The sequence below is a fragment of the Nelumbo lutea genome, chromosome 4 (genome assembly GCF_056320005.1).
Source record: "Nelumbo lutea isolate HS-2025 chromosome 4, American lotus-T2T, whole genome shotgun sequence".
Lineage (NCBI taxonomy): Eukaryota > Viridiplantae > Streptophyta > Magnoliopsida > Proteales > Nelumbonaceae > Nelumbo > Nelumbo lutea.
The window spans coordinates 16,843,496-16,866,831 of NC_142687.1; the positions used below are offsets into that span (position 1 = coordinate 16,843,496).

The window sequence follows — 23,336 nt, forward strand, 5'->3', positions numbered from 1 at the left end:
AGGTGTAATCCAACGAAAACCATTTGTGAAAGGTTCATCTAGAAAAGACCTTGGAATCCTCAAAACTCCTTTTTCAGCTTTGTGGAGGGATGACATGGCCAATCCAAACAGCTCTCTGACAAACACTATCTCGCTGTGCTATTTGTGAGATTCTGTACATAACAGGTCTGCGTCCTGCTCTTTTCATGTATTTTTACTCCACAAACTACAATTATTTCGTTCTGAGAATGAAAGAAAATTGTAAAAGAAAGGGGGTCAGGAATGCCACGTGTTAGACAGTGAGGCCGAAACTTTCCAAGTGTCATAGATAGAAGAACTTTATCTCCTATTAAATTGTAGGTACAATCACCTTCCCGCGGTGGATATAAAGAACCAGAATTTCTTCATCAAGGGAGGTGAGGATTCATCATCAACCGTTAAAAGCAATTGTAAACCGGAATTTTTTTCAAGTGTGGTATCACAACCATGAAGTGGAAAACACTCAAAACAGGTGAGATGCCACCTCAGCTTTCCACAAAATACATTTGAGAAACCAAAGCGGTTAAACTACGTAGTAAAAATGCATCGAGGTAAAAGAGAGGAACCTGGCCTCGAATGCTTCATATTGAGCAAGCTGAACCGTATATAATACACAAATAAAAAGAAAGCTGGACTAATCGCCACAGAAGAGGTCCTGCATCTGAAGCTCTGGTTTATTCCAAGTACAAAGAACAGAAAAATAATGGGTTGTCACCGGCAATATTTCGAAATTTTGTTTAAAAAGGCGATTAGAACTCAAAACATAGCTAGCAGATACGAAATTCCCCAGTGGCAGGATTTGTTTTTTATTTGACACAATGAAAGATAATTACACAATCCTAAAAGAGAAAATAGAACAACCTAAAGCATCAACAAGAAGAATATAGTCCAGTGGCAAGATATTTCATTAAAAAAACATGCAATCTTAGGTTTATTTATTGGAGTTTTTTATTGAAGGTTTTGTTTTGCATGTTTTGTGTAACATGCTTCATTAGAATATCTTGCAAAAGCCAGCAACATTCCTAGTTTCCTACGACGGCTGGATGTTGAAATTCCTGCGGCACTCGAAGCTTATTCAGTGATTGGCTGCTTTCTAAGCAGTAAGCACCACCTCGATTAAGGGTATCAAACTATCAACCATCAAGAGAAGCTTCTATGAGCTATTATATTGGTATTGTTATATACAATAATGCAACATGATCGAAAGCTCAACCATACAGTACCCATACACGAAACAACTTTTGTCTTAATATAAAAGCTCAAGTTCCTCTCTCTCTCTCTCGATCAGCATAAGTACCGTTTTGCCTAATCATATTTTTGCTGAAATAAATAGTCCTTTCGGCTAAGTGCGAGAAGTACTTTATGACTTTTATAAGCAAAAGATACACGGGGTGCACCCGGATGAGAGCCATAAAATCTCCACCTTTATCGAGTACTTTTTGGGGCTAAGATTTGGTTTGAAAATGATGTCACTTTTAATATGTACGCGGAATTGGGTGTCTTCAATTAAAAAACAAAAAATAAGAATTCTGATCACACTTCTCCAACCTTATCTTCCTTGTACACCAATGCAGAATGCCCTCCCCCCTAAAAAAGTGCCCTGCTTTCTGGGTAAAAATTAAACATCATAAATAGCAATGAGTGGAGATATTTTCTCCAATAGAGACAGATCAACTGTATTTTGCATCAAGCATATGATACACCCATGAAACCAAAATCCAATTACGAAATATTTGATGGGACCAGTATAAATTCCACCAATCAGGTAATCTTAACCATCAAATGAATGAACCTTTCTTTCTGAATTCCTACCTTTTTTATGTATCCAAGCTGATCTTAGGGCTGGGATCATGTAACTTGTAGGACGATTGGAGTTGGCCCATCAAGGAATTATCAACCTATATAATAAATTCGATCTTCGTTAAAGACATAACCTGCTAAACGTTCAGCACACATCCATATGCTGAGGTTATCCTCTGGAGAACATGCCAAGTTTTTTCTTGAATCAATAATATGAAGCCATTTGGTAGCTTGCTAGCCAGTAATGTTGGCCGCTTGTGTCAGAAAAGTTCAAGTGCCAGAGTTTGTGGGATCCAGTGTTGGAAAATGTCACACAGCTTGCTATAATTGTAGAGGACCTCTTGGAAACTTTTAATTGTAACAACAGTAACAGGAAAGAAGAGTTATTTTAATAATTGGCGAACAAAAACAAATCAGAAACACTATGATATTGAGATATAGAAAAGAACATGTGAAGTTACATCATGGTAACCAATAATATTTTTTCATTTCAAGGTAAATTGTTACCCAACTCCCAACATCTAGCATGAATAATTCCCAACCTCCTCATTCTTCTGTGATCAAGCATGTCAAGGTGAATAAACTGGACTGGTAGTTGAAATCATAGGAAAAAACTCAAAACCATTATTTAGAGATTGCACGAGAGCAGCTATGCAATAGGTGTACGCCGATGTGACATTTGATTACACGCAAACAAGCAATAACATAACAGAGGTCAAGGACATCCAAGAAGTCGATTTATAATACAGAATGATCCAGTGCACATTCAACTTGGCATTGTCATTTACATTTCAGACAAGAAAGCACCGAGCATAAAGATAAGCACTATTTTTTCCCGGGTGAATACCTTTAAAGGCACGCTTAAGTCCCCGCACCAAAAAGGTTCCAGTCATTGACCTTGAAGCTTGAGACAGCAAGTTTGAAGACATCAGCCATTGGCATACATCCAGATTGTGCGGCAGAGACAGCTAAACCAGCTCCCACTGTCCTAGCACTTTCACTCAAAGGGCTGAAAATGAAAAACAAAGGAATGCTTACAGATTTAAGGTTTAATTACCATTAAACTTTAGTCTGCATTAGCTTAGCCATTAGCCAGCCCTAATTAAATGCACAGGAGAAAACATGACCAAATACCCACCATTCAAAATCTGCTACATCCAACTTTAAAAAAAAAAAAAAAGAAAGTCTTTTTCCCAATATTTCTTCCCAGGGATGTGAAAACTGCTTTGCTACTATCAAACCTAAACTTGTTTTTGGAACAACTTTTTAGGTAAAACTGGCATTCAAGAAGTTTGAATTCCCTGAAAAGAAAAACAAAATAAAGGCTTCATAAAAAGTTGTGAAAGCCAACTCTAATCTTTTTTCCCAGAGCTGTAAAACAGTTTTGCTAATATCGAATAGTTTTTTAACTAGTTTTCTGGCAAAAACCCTTAAGAACTGAGTTTGTTTCCTGAAAAAAAGAATGTCAAAATAAAGGCTGAATAGGAGCTAATGTTACCTGGATATGCAAGGACTCTCGGCTGGACATGGTGTCAGATACAAATTTTACACTAAAAGTTGAAGCATCCAAAATAATGTAGCACCCTCTAATGAGTAATGAGCCCGGATCTCCTGCAAGTGTGCATATGGCATCCAATCATACATTGGGAATATCTCCAGTGCATGTACATTAAATTCTTGGGGAGATGTGTCCAATGTGTGGCTGGATGCCTGTTCTTGCAGAGTGTGTGCACAGTCTCTGCATACAGGAGATCCCATTGCCCCTTTAACAGGTACCCGGGTATCATAAAATAGAAAGAGTTCCCAAAATCCATTTTCTTTTGGCATGCTGAGGTGGACACGTATTGTAAGCCATCAGTTGATCACCGCTATATCCACTCTGTCCTTAAAGAAAAGTTGTTATACCATTGTGCAGTTTAAAACCAATACACCCCTACTAGTTTTGCACTGGCCTCACGTCAATACAATGGCAATCCAAAAATTTTAGTCCATTTGTTTTCCTCTCCCCCCATTCTACTTATCCATCTCTCTCTTCTTGCATGTAAGAATGCACATGCCACTCAACTAGTTATCAATAAACCACCAAGTGCAGATTTAAAAGTGAGGAGTGTCACTAAAGTGCAAGGGGGTTCCTATGGCCTGAAGTGCAAGTCAAGGTGCATTTCCGGAAGAAGTAAGGTGCAACTTAAAATAAAAAATACAAAAGAAAAGCAAAAGAAAAACTCAACATACAAAAAAAAAAGAATACGCAAATCTAAATTCTGAAAGAAATAAAACATTTCCAAAACCCTATTAGCTCAAATTGGTTTGAGAATTGTGATATTAACATGAAAGTTGTAACCTTGTGTGTTCAAGTCCTACATGGACTAAATTGTTTAAACTCTAAACATCATAAGTACAACCTACTTTACAGATTCAGCATTAAATTCAAGATTAATTTATTAAAACATAACAACCAGCCATATGAAAACACACTTGGGCCCAGGCCAGGTGCACTCGACAAAATGAGACTCACTGATGAACCTAGGCATACCTTTTAGAAGCCAGATTGACTTGAATGGTGATGAGATTCTTTGCAAGCAAAAACTCTGAACACACTCTGCAAGCATGGGTTGCACAACATAGTTCCCAATATACAACTGGATGATATGTGCACAGAGTTTTTGCTTGCAGGAGATCCAGACCCACTTGAATGGCCAACGTAGTTCCAACATCACCACAGGTTTTTGTGGGAATGACAAATACTATAAAGGAGCATCGTACAACTCAAGGGGATGGGTTGCACAAGTTTAAGTTACCAAACTAGTATGGTTGATACTTACTTTATTAAGATTGGCTCATATGCAGTGATTAGCACATCAGTGTTGACTTCCTTAAGACGCAAATTTGCCAAATAAACCTGCAGACCCCAATCCACAATTCAGCCTATCAACTTGTAACTGGTTGCTAGCACATGTGTTAAGACTTGAAATGAACTTACCCTCACAATGTTTTGTGCCTCTCTTCCTTGACGTCCTTTAGAAATGGCCTATACACAAGCAATAAGAAAAGTTAACAATCAGTGTATTGTTAATATATAAGCATGATTGCATGCAGATAGTGAAATATGATGGCAAAAAATACAGACATTACAAGAAAGGGCATGTGTCAGTTATTAGAAATGCCTCTGTTTTAGGCCACAGAACACCCATTGCTTATGAATACAGTCTGTGCAATTTGGGAGACTTGTTCCCTTTTTTTCAGCCTTGGAGTTGTACTTTTCACAATGGTATGTTTTCTATAAAATCTGTTTGTTTCGTTGGCACTTCAATGGTCATCTTTCAATGGAGGTGGATTATGGAAGCTCATGTACCCTCTGAGAGGTCTCAGTTGACCAGTAAACTGCACAGAGTTCTTAGATAGTTAGATGAACCCCTGGAATTGTCTGATGACCTAGATGCTTCTGCACCCGTAGAGTACAGAAATAAAGGCCTGGCTTGGGAACTAAATCTATTTAATTAAATTCCTATAATATAGGAAGCAAGTTCCTAGGTGGCAAGTGGTACAAATTGCCAAATTTCATTTTTTACAGTAAACTAAAAGCAAGAATCAAATATCGATAGCCCAATACCCAAAGTTGGGTATCAGTGTGTATCAATATTACCAATACTCCATTTTTTTCTTTTTTTATAAGTATTAGAGGGATGGAATCTATCATCCCAAAGTTTTAAAGCTTTTAAAACATGTGTGCATTGGTGTATCCATGTGTATCTGGATGCACAGATTCAGGGCATATCATAATCCTTGACTAAAAGTAGAGAAATTCCCAATGGTGTCTAATTAGATTTATTTTGTTCTTGCATTTCTTAATTAAAGACCACAGCTTATGTTGTTTTTAATTACTACCTTGATTTTCCCTTTTCTTGTAGGTATTCTTGTTTTCCCTTTAATTACTAGCACAAAGCTTTCTGCAATGTTTATCCCTCTTTCTTTTTCTTTTTTTTTATGAATGTGTTTATCCCTCTTTCTTATACAGTGAGATTACAACTTCAATTTTATATTGTTATAAAATAATAATTTGTATAAGGAAAAAAGTGTCTCATGCACCCCCACTGAAATTTATGCTAGCACTGGCTACCTAACCTGACACCCCCTCACTTCTACCCCTTACAATTACATGTCTTGGTTGATGACCCCCCCCCCAATACATTTGATTTCTGATCAGTGATCACTACCTGTCTTGCTAGTGCATCAGCCATGCTGTTAGATGATCTCTGAGTCCAAATGAAGGAAATCCTCAATTCTCTAGACAGGCTTCTCATCTCTTTCAAGGAGTTCCTATGCTGCCAAGATCCAGGACTGTTTTCTATCAATTTCTTTTGGCCCCATTTAAATCATTTTCCAGTGAGGAATCAGTTTTTTATCACATTTTGGAAAATTCCACATAAATTGCAAGGAATTCCTCAAAACATTTTTCCAATCAAAATCACAGTACAACATCATTCTCAAGTGAATAAGTGAATAATTCCCCAAACAGAACACTTTTAACCCCCCCCCCCAAATGTATTTGAGAGGAAAAGTGCTTCCCACTCTAACTGTGATTCCCTGCACCTATGAAAGAATAGTTCCCGTAACCTGGACACCACTTATAGACTCGAAAAAAATAGAAATCAGAACTCTGTTGAAAAAAAAACAAAAACATATTAAATAGAAAAAGAGGCTCAACAAATAAAAAACCAAAACCCATTAACTATAATTATTTCTTCCTACAACTAGCATCATCATATTTATATTCCAAAAATGCACTCCTTCATGATTGTAGAATTCCCAAGAGTTTATTTCTCTTCTTAATTAGATAATGAAAGGAAACTCAACCATAGCCTCAAGATCATCTGGACTTCATCAGAGAGGCCAGAGGCTGGGCCCAATCTTTGAAGACCCTGCCTCTTCTAAGTATTGATTTTAAAGTTCCTTTGGGAGGTGCAATATTCTTTTTGTGCGTGTGTGTTGTATTCTTTTTTATTTGGTAATTTTATCAGAACTTTATTAAGGATAGAAAATAGTATACACAACAAGCTTCTCAACAAACTCATGTTACCCTCACTCAGTCCACGTACCAGTTTTTTTTTTTTTTTTTTGAGAAAAAAGGTTAACTTGATTGAGAAAACAGAGAGTACATGAGAGGATGTACAATCAGGCTACACACAGGTTATAAAGGCATATTTCTATCACTGTACAAAAAAATCCCTGTGTGTATCAGTTTTAGCCAAACTATCAGCCACAGAGTTTAATTCCCTAGGAATCCGAAAAGGTTTACAGATAAGGAATTTAACAGATCTCTAGCCTCATTTAAATAGTGGGCCAGTCTCCATGGACCTCCTTCCTTCTCCCCTAACCACTTTATCATGTTGCTGGAGTCTCCTTTGATTGTTAGATCAGTGAAGCCTAGGTCTCTCGTGATATGGAGCCTCATTAAAGCAGCTAAAATGTATGCCGTTGTGGAATCTGCAACTCCAATTGGTCCACTAAATACCCATAAAGGATGGCCATCCCTCCTCTTAAATACTCCACCAATTTCTGCTATTCCCGGGTTTCCTGTAGCACTTGCATCAAAATATAAAGTCACATCCTTCTCCTCTCTTTGATGGGGGATGTTTTTCCCTCTTGAAGGACTGGGAGAGGAGAACAATACTTCCACTACATTCTGCTGAAGCATATTCATGGACATTCCTTTGAAGCTGTCCGAATTCTGCACCCACTGATTGCACAAGTATATTATATGAGAGATTAAGTCTCCAAGTGATCTAGCTTTATTATTGAAAATGCGATTGTTTCGTTCTTCCAAATACCCACATTACTGCTTGAGCTACCGTATGCCAGTATATTCTTCCCCGTTTGCCTAGTCCACTTCCTTGCCATTGTCTTAAGAAATCTTCTGTGTTCCAGGAAAACCCAACTGTACCCTACTAGGTTAAGTAAAGCCATATCTTCCTCATTACTAAGCAATGTAAGAGGAGATGGTCTGCCGACTCACCATTACTGAGACTAAGGATACAGACATGGGGAGAAATGTACAGCCTTCCATTGAGCTTTTTCTGTAAAAGATCACAGGTGTTTATTTTCCCCAAGCAAGCCTCCCACACAAAAAAAAAAGAGATTCTAGAGGGTACGTGAACAATCCAAACTCTTCTATAGACCCATAGTTTGTGTCACCCGATACCAAGGCTCTGAAAAAGGAATTAGTTGTGAATTTACCAGCTGGATGGAGCTTCCAGATTCGTTGGTCTTGGTTTGAAGGGGAAACATAGACCTCTCTTAAGGCATGTAGGAGTTCGGCAAGATCCTCATTCTCCACATCCCTTAAGTGTCTTCTTAGGTTTAGGTTCCAGTTTGAAGCAGGGGTTGAGTCTGAAAAACAGGAGGCTAAAGTAGCTTCTCTGTTTTGGGAGAGATTGAAAAGATGAGGAAATCTGTTCGCTAGACCCACCAAAGATCAGTCCAGAATTTGATTTTGGCCCCATCCCCTACTTTATATCTAATAAAGGAAATAAAGATATCATAAATGGAAAAAATACCTTTCCAAGGGTTAGAGGCTTTTGTTAGATTCAAGGTGACCTTGCTGTCCCAACCGTTGACATTCTTTCCGCATTTGCTGATTATGACCGAGGTCCAAAGGGCGTTTGGTTCTAGAGGAAACCACCACAGCCACTTCTCCAGAAGTGCTACATTTTTTTTCCTTGATCCTTCCTATTCCAAGTCCTCCAGCTTCTTTTGGTCTACAGACTAAGTCCCAACTGACTAAGTAATTTTTTTTCTCTCCACCCCCATCCCACAAGAAGTCACGCTGCAGCTTTTCAATTTTATTTCTGATCTTGGCCGGGATTTGGAACACTGAGAGATAGTAACTAGGTACTAAGGTAGGTTAGCCAGGGAAGCCTTTATTAAAGTGAGTCTTCCTCCTTTAGAAAGATAGCCTTTCTTCCAAGTTGCCAGTCTTTTTTCACACTTTTCCACTACTGGTTCCCAAAAGCTTTGGCTTCTTGGATTCCCTCCGAGAGGCAACCCCAAGTATGAGATCAGAAAAGCCTCCACTTTACAACCTAGGATCACCTTGAAGCTGTTTACCAAACTTACACTTATGTTTATCCCCACAATGCTGCTCTTGGAAAAATTTACTTGGAGACCTGTAACTTTCTCGAAACACACAAGGACCTTTTTCAAGTTAATGATAGAATCCAGATCAGCCTCCAAAAAAACAATGACATTAGCAAAAATCAAATGGGACAAGTGAATTGAGTCTCTTCCAACTTTAAATATTTTCAACAGGTTTAGGCTTTTTGCTTTCTCAATGAAGTGACTGAGAATGTCTACAACCAGAGTAAACAGAAAGGGGGAAAGGGGGCAGCCTTGCCTAAGACCCCGACCTGCCTGAAAATAACCTTTTGGTTCTCCATTTATCAGCACTGAGAACTGAGCAGAATTGAGTCACCCTTTTATCCAACACACCCATCTTCTTCCAAAACCTCTTAATTCCAACATATTGAGCACACAGTCCCGGTCAACTTTGTCATATGCTTTCTCCAAATCGAGTTTTATAACCACCCCAGACTTGTCTTTTTGTCTTCTGTCTTCAACACATCATTGGCCACTAAAATACTATCAATTATCTGCCATGAAGATTCTAAGCTGGAACTTAAGGGGTTTGGGAGAAGGAATGAAAAGAAGCTTAGTGAAAGAAACCCTTAAAGAGGGAAAATCCAGATATCGTCATCCTACAGGAAACTAAAAAGGATTTGGTGGATAGGAAATTAATAAAATCTGTATGGGGATTAAGAGGGAAGAGATGGGCAACCTTGCCAGCCATTGGGACATCAGGAGAAATCATCAACCCATGGAGAAAGGAGGTAGTTTCAGGAACAGAAATAGATGCTGGAGAGTTCTCCATCTCTGTCTTGTTTACAAATGTATCTAATGGCTTCAACCGGATTCTGACAGGAGTGTATGGGCCCAACTCCCCTCGGGACAGAGCAAGATTTTGGGAAGAGATTGATTCTCTCTACGAATTTGAAGACTTCCAGTGGTGTATCAGAGCGAGATTTTGTCTTGCTATGTTCAGTGTCATATCCAATGTTAAATTATGGGCCTTTAAATCATTTCTCACTACTACCCGTGCCCTTTTAGGCCTGCCCCTAGCTCTTCTCAACCCACCAACTTGTGACAGATCACTTCTCACCGGTGCTATAATAGATTGTCTTCATCACCTATTGGGTCTGCTCCTAGGTTCCTATCAATATATTCATTTCTGATCATATCCTTCTTAGCTTCCCCACTCATCCATCTAAACATTCACATTTCTACTACAATCATTTTCGCTGGACATGTTCACACTATTCGATATAATATTGCCGGCCTTACAGCCATTTTGATGGGGTAGGTGGAGAGATAATGCGGTAGTCTTTGGATGTTCAGCCTCACAATGGTCAATGAAGTATCTAGGACTCCCTTTGGTACTTCCTAGTTCTAGTCTCATAAACAACTATAAAGCCAACAATGTTGTATGGAACAGGATTCATCCTCTCTAGTTTCATCAATTAATACTATATTATATCAGTAAACCACATAAACCATGGTACTTCCTCCTGAACATGCTTAATCAATTCATCCAGGGGAAAGCACAAGAAGAATAAAAATGATAAATATTGATCGAAAGAACAAAAATGATAAGTCAAACAAGCAAATAGTAAAGCTTACACATGAAATTAGTGTGGCTTCAAATTAAACAAAAGATTTACCATTTGACCAACTGCAGTTGTAACTATTGCAGGCATGTTTCTGTAACGCAAGCTTTCTACTTCAACAACTCCTGACTGGTCAATCACCTGATAGAAATTATAAAAAACATGAGTTTTAACTGAAAGACATACATGTTATACCCCAAGCTATTACACATGTTTTATGTACACATGTTATGTTATTAGTTTGCATTATATGATCTCTAAAAAAATATTCACTGCAAAATAAATACAGCATGTCAAAGTTTGCAAATCATTATGGATCTGTTCTGCCATTCTACTTTGTTTAGTCCCATATCCATTGTTGAATTTATTCAAATCATTCTTACTACTTCAACCCATGTCCTTTTTGGCCTGACCCTAAGTCTTCTTCATATGTGACTGAACCATGTTAGTCTAATATCCCGCATTTTATTGCTGATTGAGGCTACTCCTAGGTTTCTAGGAATATGTTCATTTCCTTTTTTTTTTTTGATAAATAGGAATATGTCATTTCTTATCATATTATTTCTAGCTTTTGTTTATAAGTAAAGAATCATATTCCATTAATTCAAAGATCGGTTACATGAAAATCCCCTTGGAGAGGCACAAGGTGATGCCTCTCCATACAGAAAACAATAAAACTACATCAAAAAGTGCATGACTGTTAAAAAAACACAAATTACAGTTGCGCCCAGAACAATGTTTCCCTGTTTGTCCCTTGTTTTGCCAAGACATCAGAAAATACATTAGCTGATCTCTCAACCCACTGTACTGTTACAGACATATTCCTTGTCAGCCATTTGAATTTCTTTATTCTAGCTTTCTCACCCATCCATCTCAACATTCACATTTTTTGGACATTTTGCTTCTTGACTGCCCAATATTATTCTATACAACATTTTTGGCCTTATAACCATTTTATAAAGTTCTCCTTTTAGCCCAAGCAGTATTCTCATATTGCATAGGATTCCCAGATTGCCCATTCTACCCATCCCACTCTAATTCTATGAGCAACATCCTCCACAATTTCTCTCTTGATATGGATCATCAAACCAATGTAATAGAGAAGGTCACATTGAAATGTATCTTGGTTTCTAATCTTAATTGTACCCTGTTTTTCACTCCTATTGTTATTAAATTTTACATTGCATATGTTCTACTTAAATGCTGTCAATCCCATATAGTTGGGACTTGGGACAAGGCTTGGATAATGATGATAATGATATGTTCAATTAATCATACTTATTTTAAAGCAACTTGTTTCTAATCATGGGTACAAAAGATGTAGCACCCCTCAAGCCTTTGACAAAAGAATTTGGACTGTTTGTCCATCTGGTAATTTCTCTTCTAATTCCTTCTTTAAGGCCCTTGTTTCAGATTCACAAGATCCCAAGTTTCCTGCTAAAAAAGGTGTGGAACCCCGTTGTCCCTCCAAGAGTTTTTTCCTTTTATTTTTAATTTTTGTGTGTGTTAGGGAATATAAACATTTGTGATTTGATGCAAAGGAAGAAGCAGTGGCGTGCTCATGGAGTGGGCAGGAGAGGGAGAATTTGTGGGAGTTTAATCAATCATGTTGTTTTGTTGGGTGTGAAGGAAGAGAGAAACAGAAGAATTTTGGACAATAAAAGCAGATCTTTTGAAGAGGTGGAAGCACACATCTATCATCTCTGTAATTCTTTTTTTTTATAAGAATCATCTCTGTAATTCTAGGGCTCTCAATTCAAAGGCTTTTCAGGGTTTCTCCTTGAACAACCTCCAGAGGAACCTTGAGGAGATTCTCCACAGCTCTCCTCTTCCTCGCCTGCATAAATTGAACTCTAATAGAGTGGAAGAAACTGAAACTCACCTTTGATGGCAACTTCTTGGGCAATCCTGGCAAGGCAGGCATTGGTTGGGTGATCTTAAGGAGAGACAACAGCATTCTTTGGGCCTTTAGTAGCCCTGTAAACGGAGTGGATTCAAATTGAATCAGACCGTTCGAATTCGAATTCAATTGTAAAAGTGATGATTCGAATTTGATTAAATATACGGCGGATGTAAAAAGTTACCAACTGAATTTGAATTTGACTAGTTAATCGAATATTCGAATTCGACTAATTATTCGAATCGACATAAAAACCCCAAGTCTTGAAGAGTAAAAACGAGCCTTTGTTCACCGTAAATGAATGACTCGGGCAAACGAAGAACAACAAACGAAAAAAGAAAGAAAACAAAACACCTAAAAAAAACTAAAGCAAAACGAAGAACAACAAATGAAAAAAAAACAAAAAACAAAACACCTAGAAAATCTAAAGCAAGCAACTAAGTCTCTAGTCATAATAACAAATCCCTTTACCACTGGTAACATGAATAAAGAGAACAGTGTGAGAGAAAGAGAGAGAAAGAACAGGGGGAGAATAAAGGGAGAGCAAGAGAGATAGAAAGAGGGGTTGTTCATCAAAAGAGAAACAAAGGAGAAGAACATTGGGAAGATGCAACAGAGAACTTGAAAACCCCAAACCTTCGGCTGATTTTTCTGCAACAATGCCTCCAGCTACTAAAGTCCGGATGTCTCATTTGAACGACCACCACCTTCATATCATAGAGAGACAGAGGGGAATGGGGGAGAACCGGGGCAAATGAGATGGAGTAGTGAAGATGGGGGAGAACCGGGGCAAATGAGATGGAGTAGCAAAGATGGGAGAGATGACATGAACAATAGTGAGGGATTACCCACTCACCGCTATTGGTAAATGGAAAAGTAGAACTAAGTGGTCTTGTCACTCAGATGATAATCGAGTGTTTTTGTATTTTGTAAGAGATATGTAATTAAATGTCAGAAAGCATTAAAAGGGGGTAATGTTAAAAATATATTATATAATATTGTATTTATAATATAATCAAAGTCAATTATTTATTGAATTGAATCAACTTATATTCGAATTCGATTCGATTCGATTAATTAATCGGTAGGAAATGAATATTTGAATTTGACAATTTTTACTATTCGAATCATCCGAATTCGATTCAATTACATCGAATCTCAAATTTGAAATCGGATTTTCGGATACCATTGACACCCCAAGCCTTTAGCAGGCTAATCGGTGTCACTAACTCAACAAAAGTAGAAGTCTTAGCTGCTCTTACAGGCCTTTGCATCTCAAAGCAGCTAGGTTTGTTGGCCATTTCCATCAAAGGTGACACAGCAAACACCATCAATTGGTTAGGGAAGGACAGCAGTCCCTGGAGGCTGGTTCAATTTTTGAATGAAGCAAGGGACACTGTGCATTCTGCACATTCTAGGGTAACTTTGGATTCCCAGGGAGCGCAATATGTTGGCTAATGGGTTGGATAAGGCAGGTGTACATGGAAAATTTGTATAGTGACAGTATTCTGCATGTGTAAAGTTCATGGGAGTGCTTTTTTTAGTTGTATCTTGTCTCTCAACTCTCTCCATGTATTAATACAGTTATTCTGTTCAAAAAAAAAACAGATGTAGCAAAACTAAGTGATGGTAAGAACACAGAAAATAACAGCAGCTGAAGACACATGCTACTTTTCAACAGAAACTTGTTTGTTATATTTAACAAATTCAGCTCAGGAGGAACTGAGGAAGGGCAAAATCCGTTACATCTTTTTTGCTGGTTCAGCGGTCAGCACTGAAAGAAAAAATGTGGTTCCAACCTGAGATACTGACAAATCAACTAAGAACCATGCATGTTTAATAAGCTCACAGACACCTAATATTTTAAAGTACATGGCATAATCCTTCATGATAATGAGGAATAAATCTCAATGTTCCTCAGGTTAGATGATGTGGTTTACTTGATAAATCTTGATGTTTCACTAATGACAGATATTGGTATGATGTGGTTTTTTTTATTCATGAAAGACACACAATAAGTGCAAAAGACAAAGTGAATTATCTAATAGTGAACTATAAGAAAAAAAACAAGTATAAGCCAATGCTTTAAAAACCGGACTAGTAACCCAGGCATGTGCAAAATTATCCATATAAATTAGAGATCCCAACTTCTGACTGAACAAAAAGATGATTCCTTTCATGTCTACAGTCTTGTTTTTCATTTTGCATCATTTACTCTTTACCCATCCAACAATGCCCTATGCCACTAAAGGTCCAAGTCTGTAAACAATGCAAGAGACAATAATGTCCATCAAGGTCCTACATAGAGGTTTTCCATAATTTTATCAATGATTTGAAGATCTTAGACAAAATTCTAAGAAAAGTTCAAAATTAAGCTAATTTTCTTCTTTTACATTAACTGCATCTCTCTACTTTCATACTTCCTCTAGACTTGTTTATTTTCCTACATCTTCTCTATTCCTCTTGTTTTTACATAGCTTCATGCATACTTTATCCAATGTAGATTACTAGATTTTAATACAAGAACACCTCAAAACCTAGAAACAATACTGAAATTCCAGAATTTGGAACTTAAAGCCTGCTAATTTTAATGTGGTGATGCAGAGGAGTCAAAGCTCTATACATTTTTGGACGAGTATCACCTCTGTGGTTTTATTCATTGCACACACGCACACGTAACTATTGACTATACCAGGGATTTGGTCAAGTGATGGCAATATACTCACAAATCTTCCAAGAGAAAGACAATATTGAGGGAGGGACAACCAAACACCCTTAAATGCAGAAAAATATCAGAAAGTCGAGCTGAGTATAAGGCGTACCACGCTTCCTTCAGCATCTTGTTCTACTGCAAGGTCTTGAAGAAACCAGGAAGAACTTGCATTATCTTCAACATTGTGCTTCAGCTCTAATAGCTCAAAGATGAGGCTCTCGTCACGAGCAGGATCCACAAAAACCTCCTTTAACCAAGAAAAGCAAGCAGACATTCAGAAAATAAAGACATTAGAGGCCACCCAGAAAACGACGGCATCTTTATAGAAAGTTCCATTTAAATACAAAATTATCTGATTATCAAAATACAAATATTAAGCAAAAACCAACCTGGTGATCGGGAACTTCTCGGATGTTGCTCACATCCTACAAATCAAAAATTAAATAAAAAATCACCATTTCATTGCCTCCGTTCAAATCCAAACATGTCAGATAGGATTTGACTCGGAAATAAATAAATGTATGTGAAAAAACAATTGACCTGGAACCTAAGAGAGAAAAAGCTGGATATCGCACCGCCAAACAGAAAGCGCTCAACACAGTCGTCTCCACGCATGCTACCACCTCCTGTTTTCACTGGAAACCTGGTCAAAAAAATTACAGTAAAACAGGGGATGTTTTCTAGTATACGAAATTTTCCAACATTGATAATAAACCAATTATAAGTAAAAAAAAAATAAAAATGCTGCAAATGTATTCACAAAAAATTAACAAAATAGAAAAAAGAAAAGAGGAATTGTTGCTTTGGAAGTTAATACAATAGCAAAACATCTTTCTTCGAAAAACAAAAGATTATTAATCAGTGTTTTAACTTACGGGCAATGCGTGGTCCGTAGCCGTTTGCAATGCTCTGTGTAGGCGGGAACCCAGAAAACCCAAACGGGCGACTATTTTCAGGGAAGAACTGAAACCCTAATAGGTTAGTAATTAGTCCAGGGTAACACGTAGTGGGAGACTATGAGTCTGGGAGAACACTCTGGGCTGTGTTGGTAGTGTTGCGAACTTGCGATGTTACAGCTAAATTGCTAAAATGCCATTTTCGCGCGTTAAAATTACGCGGGTACTAAATGTAGAAATCAAAAAGTAAAGTGAAAAAACAAGGAAAAAAAAAGAGTATTTCCGGAAGCAGCATCTGAATTTTATCAGAGCCAGGTTTCGATCCTGGGACCTGTGGGTTATGGGCCCACCACGCTTCCGCTGCGCCACTCTGATTTTTGTTATTAAATTAGATTATATTATTCTCAACCTAATACAAAGCAATGGTTGCTGCTTTTTTTTTGGGGCGGGGGAAATTGTCGAAAACTCACCATCAGTTTTCAACATTTCTCTTAAATCCACCACAACTTTTCAAAATATCTAAAAATCACCATATCAGTAAGTTTCTTTGAGGGGGGGGAATTGTGGAAAACTCACCATCAATTTTCAACATTTCTCTTAAATTCACCATAACTTCTCAAAATGTCTAAAACTCACCATATCACTAAGTTTTTGTTTTTTGAAACTCACCTTCCATTAGTGCATCTTTAATGTTTCTTAATAGAGGTGTCCATGTCAGTATAAATAACAATTTTCATGACCACATTACCCTTTAATGGTGAGTTAGAGGAAAAATGGTCTTTTTCAGTTTTTTATTTTCTTGGTTTTATTTTGTATTTTTAAATTTTTTTACATTTTTATATTTTCTATAATATATAAAATTTTTATTTTGTTTGTAATTTCTATAATTTTTTATATTTTGTAATTTCTATTTTTTATGTATTTTATATTTGAAAATATTTTGTGAACTTTTTCCTTTCTTCATGTCTAAATATTAAAATGGTAATATATTAACATCCATTAATTTATTTTGTATATATTTTATATTTTCTATGAAGGTTAAAATGATAATATATTAACGTCCATTAGTTTGTTTAACGTCAAAGATATGGTGAATTTTAGACATTTTGAAAAGTTTGGGTGAATTTAACAGAAATGCTGAAAACTCATAGTGAGTTTTAGACAATTTCCCTTCTTTTTTCTTTTGTACAAACCAATGGATGTTGCTTGCATAACCATTAATATCATTTTATTTTGCTAATATGAGGGAAATAGAGACCACCTCACCCAATATTGATATGCTTAGTCAGGCTCTTTGAAAACAGCAAATATGTGGTTGAGACAACCACATCTAAAAAGTACGAATAAAAATGGTTAGCTTATGAAATTTTCGTTAGACTAAAATACCCCATCTATAAGGTTTGAACCAAAGAAGGAGCAATTATAAATATGTAATTTTGTTTTCTCATTTAAAGATTATTATGAAATGATTATTCTTCTTAATTTAATGCTTATTACTAAAAAAGTAAAAATACACAAAACTCTATTCTTTTTGTTCATAATTTTAAAACAAGTTAATGGCAAAAATGTTATTTAATATCCCCATTTAATGCTTGTTAGGGAAAATATACAAAAAAAATAATCCATCTTTTTGTTCAATAATTGTAAAACAAACCATGGTAATTGCTTAAACCTCCCATGAAGTTTTTGGCCATTGTCCAAACCCTATATGAAGTTTGGTAATTACAATCACATCTCCTAAACTTCTTGACACAATTGCAAATAGATCCCTTTGTAAAATCCTCTAATAAGGGGGCATGAAAATGTCCAAAATACCCATGTAATTATTATTATTGAGGTTGTTTAGACATAAAAAACAACATAAATTTTATGAACAACAAAAAATATAGTTTAAGTTGCAATTTCATCTTTGAGCAATTGATATGAAAGGAAATTTTGGAAAATACATCAACTATGAAAAAAGAGATTATAAGGGATTGAGGTAGTAATTGTTACGAAGAAAATTTTGAAAAATAAACGTTTTTGTCAAACATAACTACATGGGTATTTTGGATATTTTTGTGCTTTTCGTTAGAAGATTCTACCAGAGTGTCTACTTGCTAATATGTCAAAAAGTTCATGGGAAGTGATTGCACTTACCAAACTTTAGGGGGTTCATCAATGATAAAAAATTCCATAGGAGGTTTTAGCCATTTACCCATTTATTTATTTAAATTAAAAAATAAAAAACTGAAAATACATCTATGTTCTCAATAGCCAATGTTGGGCCACATTAACCACCATTAAGAGATTTCTAACTTGCAAATGATGAACAATTTATTCTTTAAACTACTTTATTATTTTTTTAAATATTTTTAACTTATTTTCATTGGTTAAATATTTTCATTGATTGTTAAGGTATCGAATGGTTTTCTCTTCTTTATTCCCACCATATGGTGGGTTAAGTTTTCATTTCCTTTACCTTAAAGCCCACATCATTGGATGGCAATATATCTACAAGAGTAAGTGATATTTTTTATAGTTGTTCATTATAAGGTTTTTAGCTATTGAAGGAGCTAGAGTTGGATTTATCATATAAAAGTTAATTATTGCAAAAAATAAAAATACATATATTATATACTATAATCATCACAAAATTTGTCACATGCAAAGCACATACACGAATACTAGTATCATATAAAGAGCATTGGAATAGGAGATCGACTTCAATGCTTCTTTTAAAGGTGTACATTGGGAACATCTCCGTACTTCTATGCCTTTTTTCATAAAGAAATATTCCTAATGCTAGGTTGTAATGACTCTACCAAAAGTGTGAGCACAGTCTTGTGAGGATCAAATCCAATTTCCTATAATAGTATATATGATGAAATTAAAAACAGCCCAAAATGGTATGATGTTGATTTATTATGTTGTTGGAAAAAATATATAAATATGAAAAAGCATACATATATTATTTTTTTCTATATTTTAAGAGGGGGAGAGTCGGTCAATAGTATTTTGGTTCCCATTGATTAAGATAATCATGTTCATTTTTTCAAATATATGTGGAGTCCCTAAAAAATTCATTTCCCAAGAAAATGATAGCAAAGTTCAAAGTATCGATATGTATCATATCAGGAGCACTATAAAGGGTGCATTGGGGTTTTGACCGGTTCAAGGGTGGATGAACCTTAAACCAGCCCCCATGAAACCAGATTTGAAAAAAAAAAAAAAGAAAGTATCAATACTACTTGATACACCTCTACTGGCGTATTGGTTGATACACTCTCACTATACATTATCGTGGCATTTATTTTACTATTTGATGACACTTGAAGATGCCTTGCTTGATAATGCTATTTCTAGTGCTCAACTTACCTAGTATTGGTTGCTGCTTTGAGTGGATTATTGTCTGCTTTCTACTTAGTTTAATGTTATTGTTGTCTTTTATAGTTGTTTTTTGGTGTGCTTTGTTAAGTTTGTTTCTTGTGATTTTAGAATTATCAATGAAGTTTAGGTTTTGACTTAAAAATAGAAAAAATATTATTACTCAATGGATATAAAAAAAAAAAGAGTATGGCAAGAATATTGTCTTTATAAACATTCTCATATGGTTTCAATTGTTCTTCGAATCACAAATCCACCATTTATTTGAGGGTATAAATGGTGAAAGATTAGTCAAACTTCCATTGAAAAGTATTGTTTTGATTAATACATGCTTAGAATTGGTGAAAAACGATTACTCTTTTTTGGTAGAAAAAAAAATGAAAATACCATTAATCATCACAATAGTAAACTGGCCATGTTTGGAACCAATGTCATTTCCTAAGAGATGTTTTTTTGAAAAGATAGTGATGCATTGGTATGACATTCTCTCTCTCTCCTCTTAGGGCCATTGCTGGGTGTTGTGACATACATAGGCATTTTCAATGCCACATAAGCATATAAAAAATGAAAAAATCAAACGTAGTCTAAAAAAATAGATTTCAAACATGGCATTGATGTCGTCAACTCCAAACACTAGCTAAAACATTACAACCAAAATAAGGGCTTATAAAGGAGAATATAGCAATTTACCATCTATAGGACAATCAATCCAAAACCCAACAATAATGAACTGAGTAACACCATTAGGTTCCTACTAATAAAACTTAGGTCCCATTTGGTTCACAAGAATAGGGGTTTGGAGTCGGAATTAGAATGGGCCATTATGATTCCACCTGTTTAGTTGGGTAGAATTGGAATTCCATTCCCATTCTTGATTGAATGACATTTTCTCGTTTGAATGAATGGCCACCTATAAGCACCCAATTTTTGCTCGGTCCCCTTTCTAACCCACTTCTCATACTCCAAATGCCCAATCAGACATCACCAATATTTTTAGAACATGTCAAAACCCTAAGAAACCAAATTTTAACTAAAATACCATCAAATCCATCGTTAAATCCATAAGATTCCTTTTCGATGGTCCCAGTTACACCACATTACCATACCCGTTACCCGATTAGATCCCATCACATGAAACCAAACCTTCAAACAACCAATCTCACCAAATTTCATCCATAAATTCTTTAATTTCACCATTCATCCATTAAAGATTTCATTTTGATACACCTCACACTACGGTACTTCTTGAACAAAAAACCTATGATCCACACATATTTGACATGACCAAACCCTCTCCACAACCTTGTAATTCAAATCCATGCCACCCTACCAATCATAAACTTAAAATTCCCCCATTTACCCATCCATTAAGCAAAGATTCAATTTTTAACCCCCTCATTAGTCGAAAGACCCATGACGTAAATTCCCCAAATCCTAACATCATTAAAACTATCAGACACTCCCATTAGACCCCAAATACCCTATATATCCACCACCTAAATATCAGATCCAGAAATCCCCATTTTACCATTTGTACACAAAGATTTCAAATCGATCACTCTCGTTGCTCATCACACTCAAAATCTTAGATTTCCATCATGACACCTCTCACGAGACATTCAAACCTTCAAAAAATCTTCAACAACCACTTGATTGATCACCCACCAAATTTTAGACCTCAAGATGTCCATTTTGCCCTTTATCCAAAAAGATTTCAAATCGACGATCCTCATTAGCCACAACTCTCATAATTTGAGATCTTCATCGAGATACTCCATCAAAGACCCTGAAACCTCTATCAACTTCCTGATCAACCATCCACCCAACTTCAAACCTCAAAATATCCATTTTGTTATTTATCAAAAAAGATTCAAAATCGACGATCCTCATTAGCCACAATTATCTTAATCCAAGATATTCATCGAGATACTCCATCCAAGACCTCGAAACCTCCATCAACTTCCCGATTAACCATCAACCCAATTTTAGACCTCAAAATACTCATTTTGCCCTTTCGTACATAAAGATTCCAAATCGATAATCCTTATTAGCCACCACTCTCCTAATCCGAGATCTTCATCAAGATACTCCATCCAAGACCATGAGACCTCCACTAACTTCCCGATCAACCATCCACCCAATATCAGACCTCAAAATACCCATTTTGCCTTTTATCTAAAAAGTTTCCAAATGAACCATCCTCATCGCCCGATACACCCCTAATTCAAGATCCATCATTGCACATCATCTTACACCTCCAAACCCCATCAAAACCTTATGATCGATGATCCATCACATTTTAGACCCTAAAATGACCATTTTTCCATTGGCTTAAAAAGATTCCATATGAACCATCATCATTACCCGATATGCCCCAAGTTCAAGATCCATCGTCACATATCATCTGACATCTCCAAACCCCATCAAAACCTCCCGATCGATGACCCATCACATTTTAGATCCTAAAATGACCATTTTACCCTTGGCTTAAAAAGATTTCAAATGAATCATCCTCATCGCCTGATATGCCCCAAATTCAAGATCCATCATCACACATCATATGACACCTCCAAACCCCATCAAAACTTCTTGATCAATGATCCATCACATTTTGGAACCTGAAATGGCCATTTTACCCTTGTATTGAAAAGATTCAAAATGAACCATCATCATTGCCCGATACGCTCCAAATTCAAGATCCATCATCACACATCATATGACACCCCTAAACTCCATCAAAACCTCCCGATCAATGATCCATCACATTTCATACCCTAAAGTGACCATTTTACCCTTAGATTAAAAAGATTCCAAATGGACCATTCTCATCGCTCGATACACCCCAAATTCAAGATCCATCGTCTAACACCTCCAAACCCCACCAAAACCTCTCGATCATCGACCCGTTGAACCTCAAGCCTTAAAATTACAATTTTTAGACACCTTAAAACCCCCTTGGAAATTTTCATTACAAAATTCCCCATTTTACCCCTCCATCTACAAAGATTCCAATTCGTGCGATCTCGTTGGTTGAGAAAAACCCTAATATCTTGAATTTTAATCTCTGCCCTTGAATCCTCCACATTACACCCCTTGACTTGCCCTCTCATTGCAAAAAACCCTCTTTTTTGTTTTTTCACTCAAGTCCCTTCACATTTATGGAAATCACCTCAAAGCCCTCACTAAACCTAGAATCAATCATAGTCTTAGATTTGAGCCCCCCTTGCTTCTCCACCCTATGATTGGCCTAACCATCATTTAGCACTCCAAAAACCTAGCCATCCTCCTTAAAAATTCGGCTAAGCCATTTTCAATTTAAATTTGAAAACTCCCCCCATTCTAAGCATTTAACAGTCTGTTTGGTCGCCGACAAAGGATGGGATGGGAAAGGATGTGATGAGAAGGGGATTTTTTTTTTCTCAATCCTGTCACCTGTGTTTGGTTGCTGAGACTAGATATCCTGCCAAATCTGCTTCCCAATGTTTGATTGCTGAGAAAATTTTACAGGATTGTTGGATCCATCCTAGTTTGACAAATTCATACATTATTCAATTTCACATCACAAGACTTGTTTTGGGGAGACGTGATGACATGGAAAAATAAAAAATTCCTATATAGTAAATATATATCATACTTGAAATAGCTAATATAAACAATTTCATCAAACATGTCATAGGTCAATTCCCTAATAACCAAATATTTGCAGCCATCATTTAAACAAGTATAAGATTGACATAACCACCAAACTAATGACCAACACAAGAATGACCATCGATTGTGAATGGTCCTCTTTTGGTGCCTTCACCTTCGTGCCAATATCCTTTGCATGGATCCTATAAGTGTTCCCAACTATGGAGTTTTGAGGTATTGAATACATATTGCATTGGTAGTGCTGCAATTGGAATACTGCCTCGTTGTAAGTGCTA

General features: G+C 36.4%; 1 protein-coding gene and 1 non-coding gene across 3 annotated transcripts; both read right to left on the reverse strand.

Annotated features, from left to right (window-relative positions):
• Positions 1 to 2,468: 2,468 nt before the first annotated feature.
• Positions 2,469 to 16,285, reverse strand: LOC148854212 (ran guanine nucleotide release factor, putative (Mog1/PsbP/DUF1795-like photosystem II reaction center PsbP family protein)). Of its 2 annotated transcripts, none has more exons than XM_088983646.1 (8): positions 16,024 to 16,285; positions 15,689 to 15,791; positions 15,538 to 15,573; positions 15,258 to 15,395; positions 10,590 to 10,676; positions 4,799 to 4,846; positions 4,641 to 4,717; positions 2,469 to 2,827 (listed from the first exon to the last, which is right to left on the reverse strand). In XM_088983646.1, the coding sequence occupies exons 2-8, from the start codon at positions 15,761 to 15,763 to the stop codon at positions 2,680 to 2,682; spliced, it is 609 nt and encodes a 202-aa protein (XP_088839772.1). In that variant the 5' UTR covers positions 15,764 to 15,791; positions 16,024 to 16,285; the 3' UTR covers positions 2,469 to 2,679. The 2 variants fall into 2 exon arrangements, with proteins under 2 accessions (XP_088839772.1, XP_088839773.1); XM_088983647.1 differs by having other exon boundaries at positions 15,689 to 15,774; positions 16,024 to 16,248.
• A 62-nt stretch (positions 16,286 to 16,347) lies between these two features.
• TRNAM-CAU (transfer RNA methionine (anticodon CAU)) lies at positions 16,348 to 16,419 on the reverse strand. Its single transcript has one exon. It is a non-coding gene; the product is annotated as a tRNA-Met (tRNA).
• Between the last annotated feature and the right edge of the window lie 6,917 nt (positions 16,420 to 23,336).

What these genes read in the sequence shown, in the direction of transcription:
- LOC148854212 (XM_088983646.1), bottom strand. Translation starts at nt 15,763, where the DNA reads ATGCGTGGAGACGACTGTGTTGAGCGCTTTCTGTTTGGCGGTGCGATA. An exon ending in TTTTCTCTCTTAGGTTCCAG is followed by an intron (nt 15,574 to 15,688) that starts GTCAATTGTTTT and finishes TTTGATTTGTAG; the next exon opens with GATGTGAGCAACATCCGAGA. An exon ending in TATGAGCCAATCTTAATAAA is followed by an intron (nt 2,828 to 4,640) that starts GTAAGTATCAAC and finishes TTTCATTTTCAG; the next exon opens with CCCTTTGAGTGAAAGTGCTA.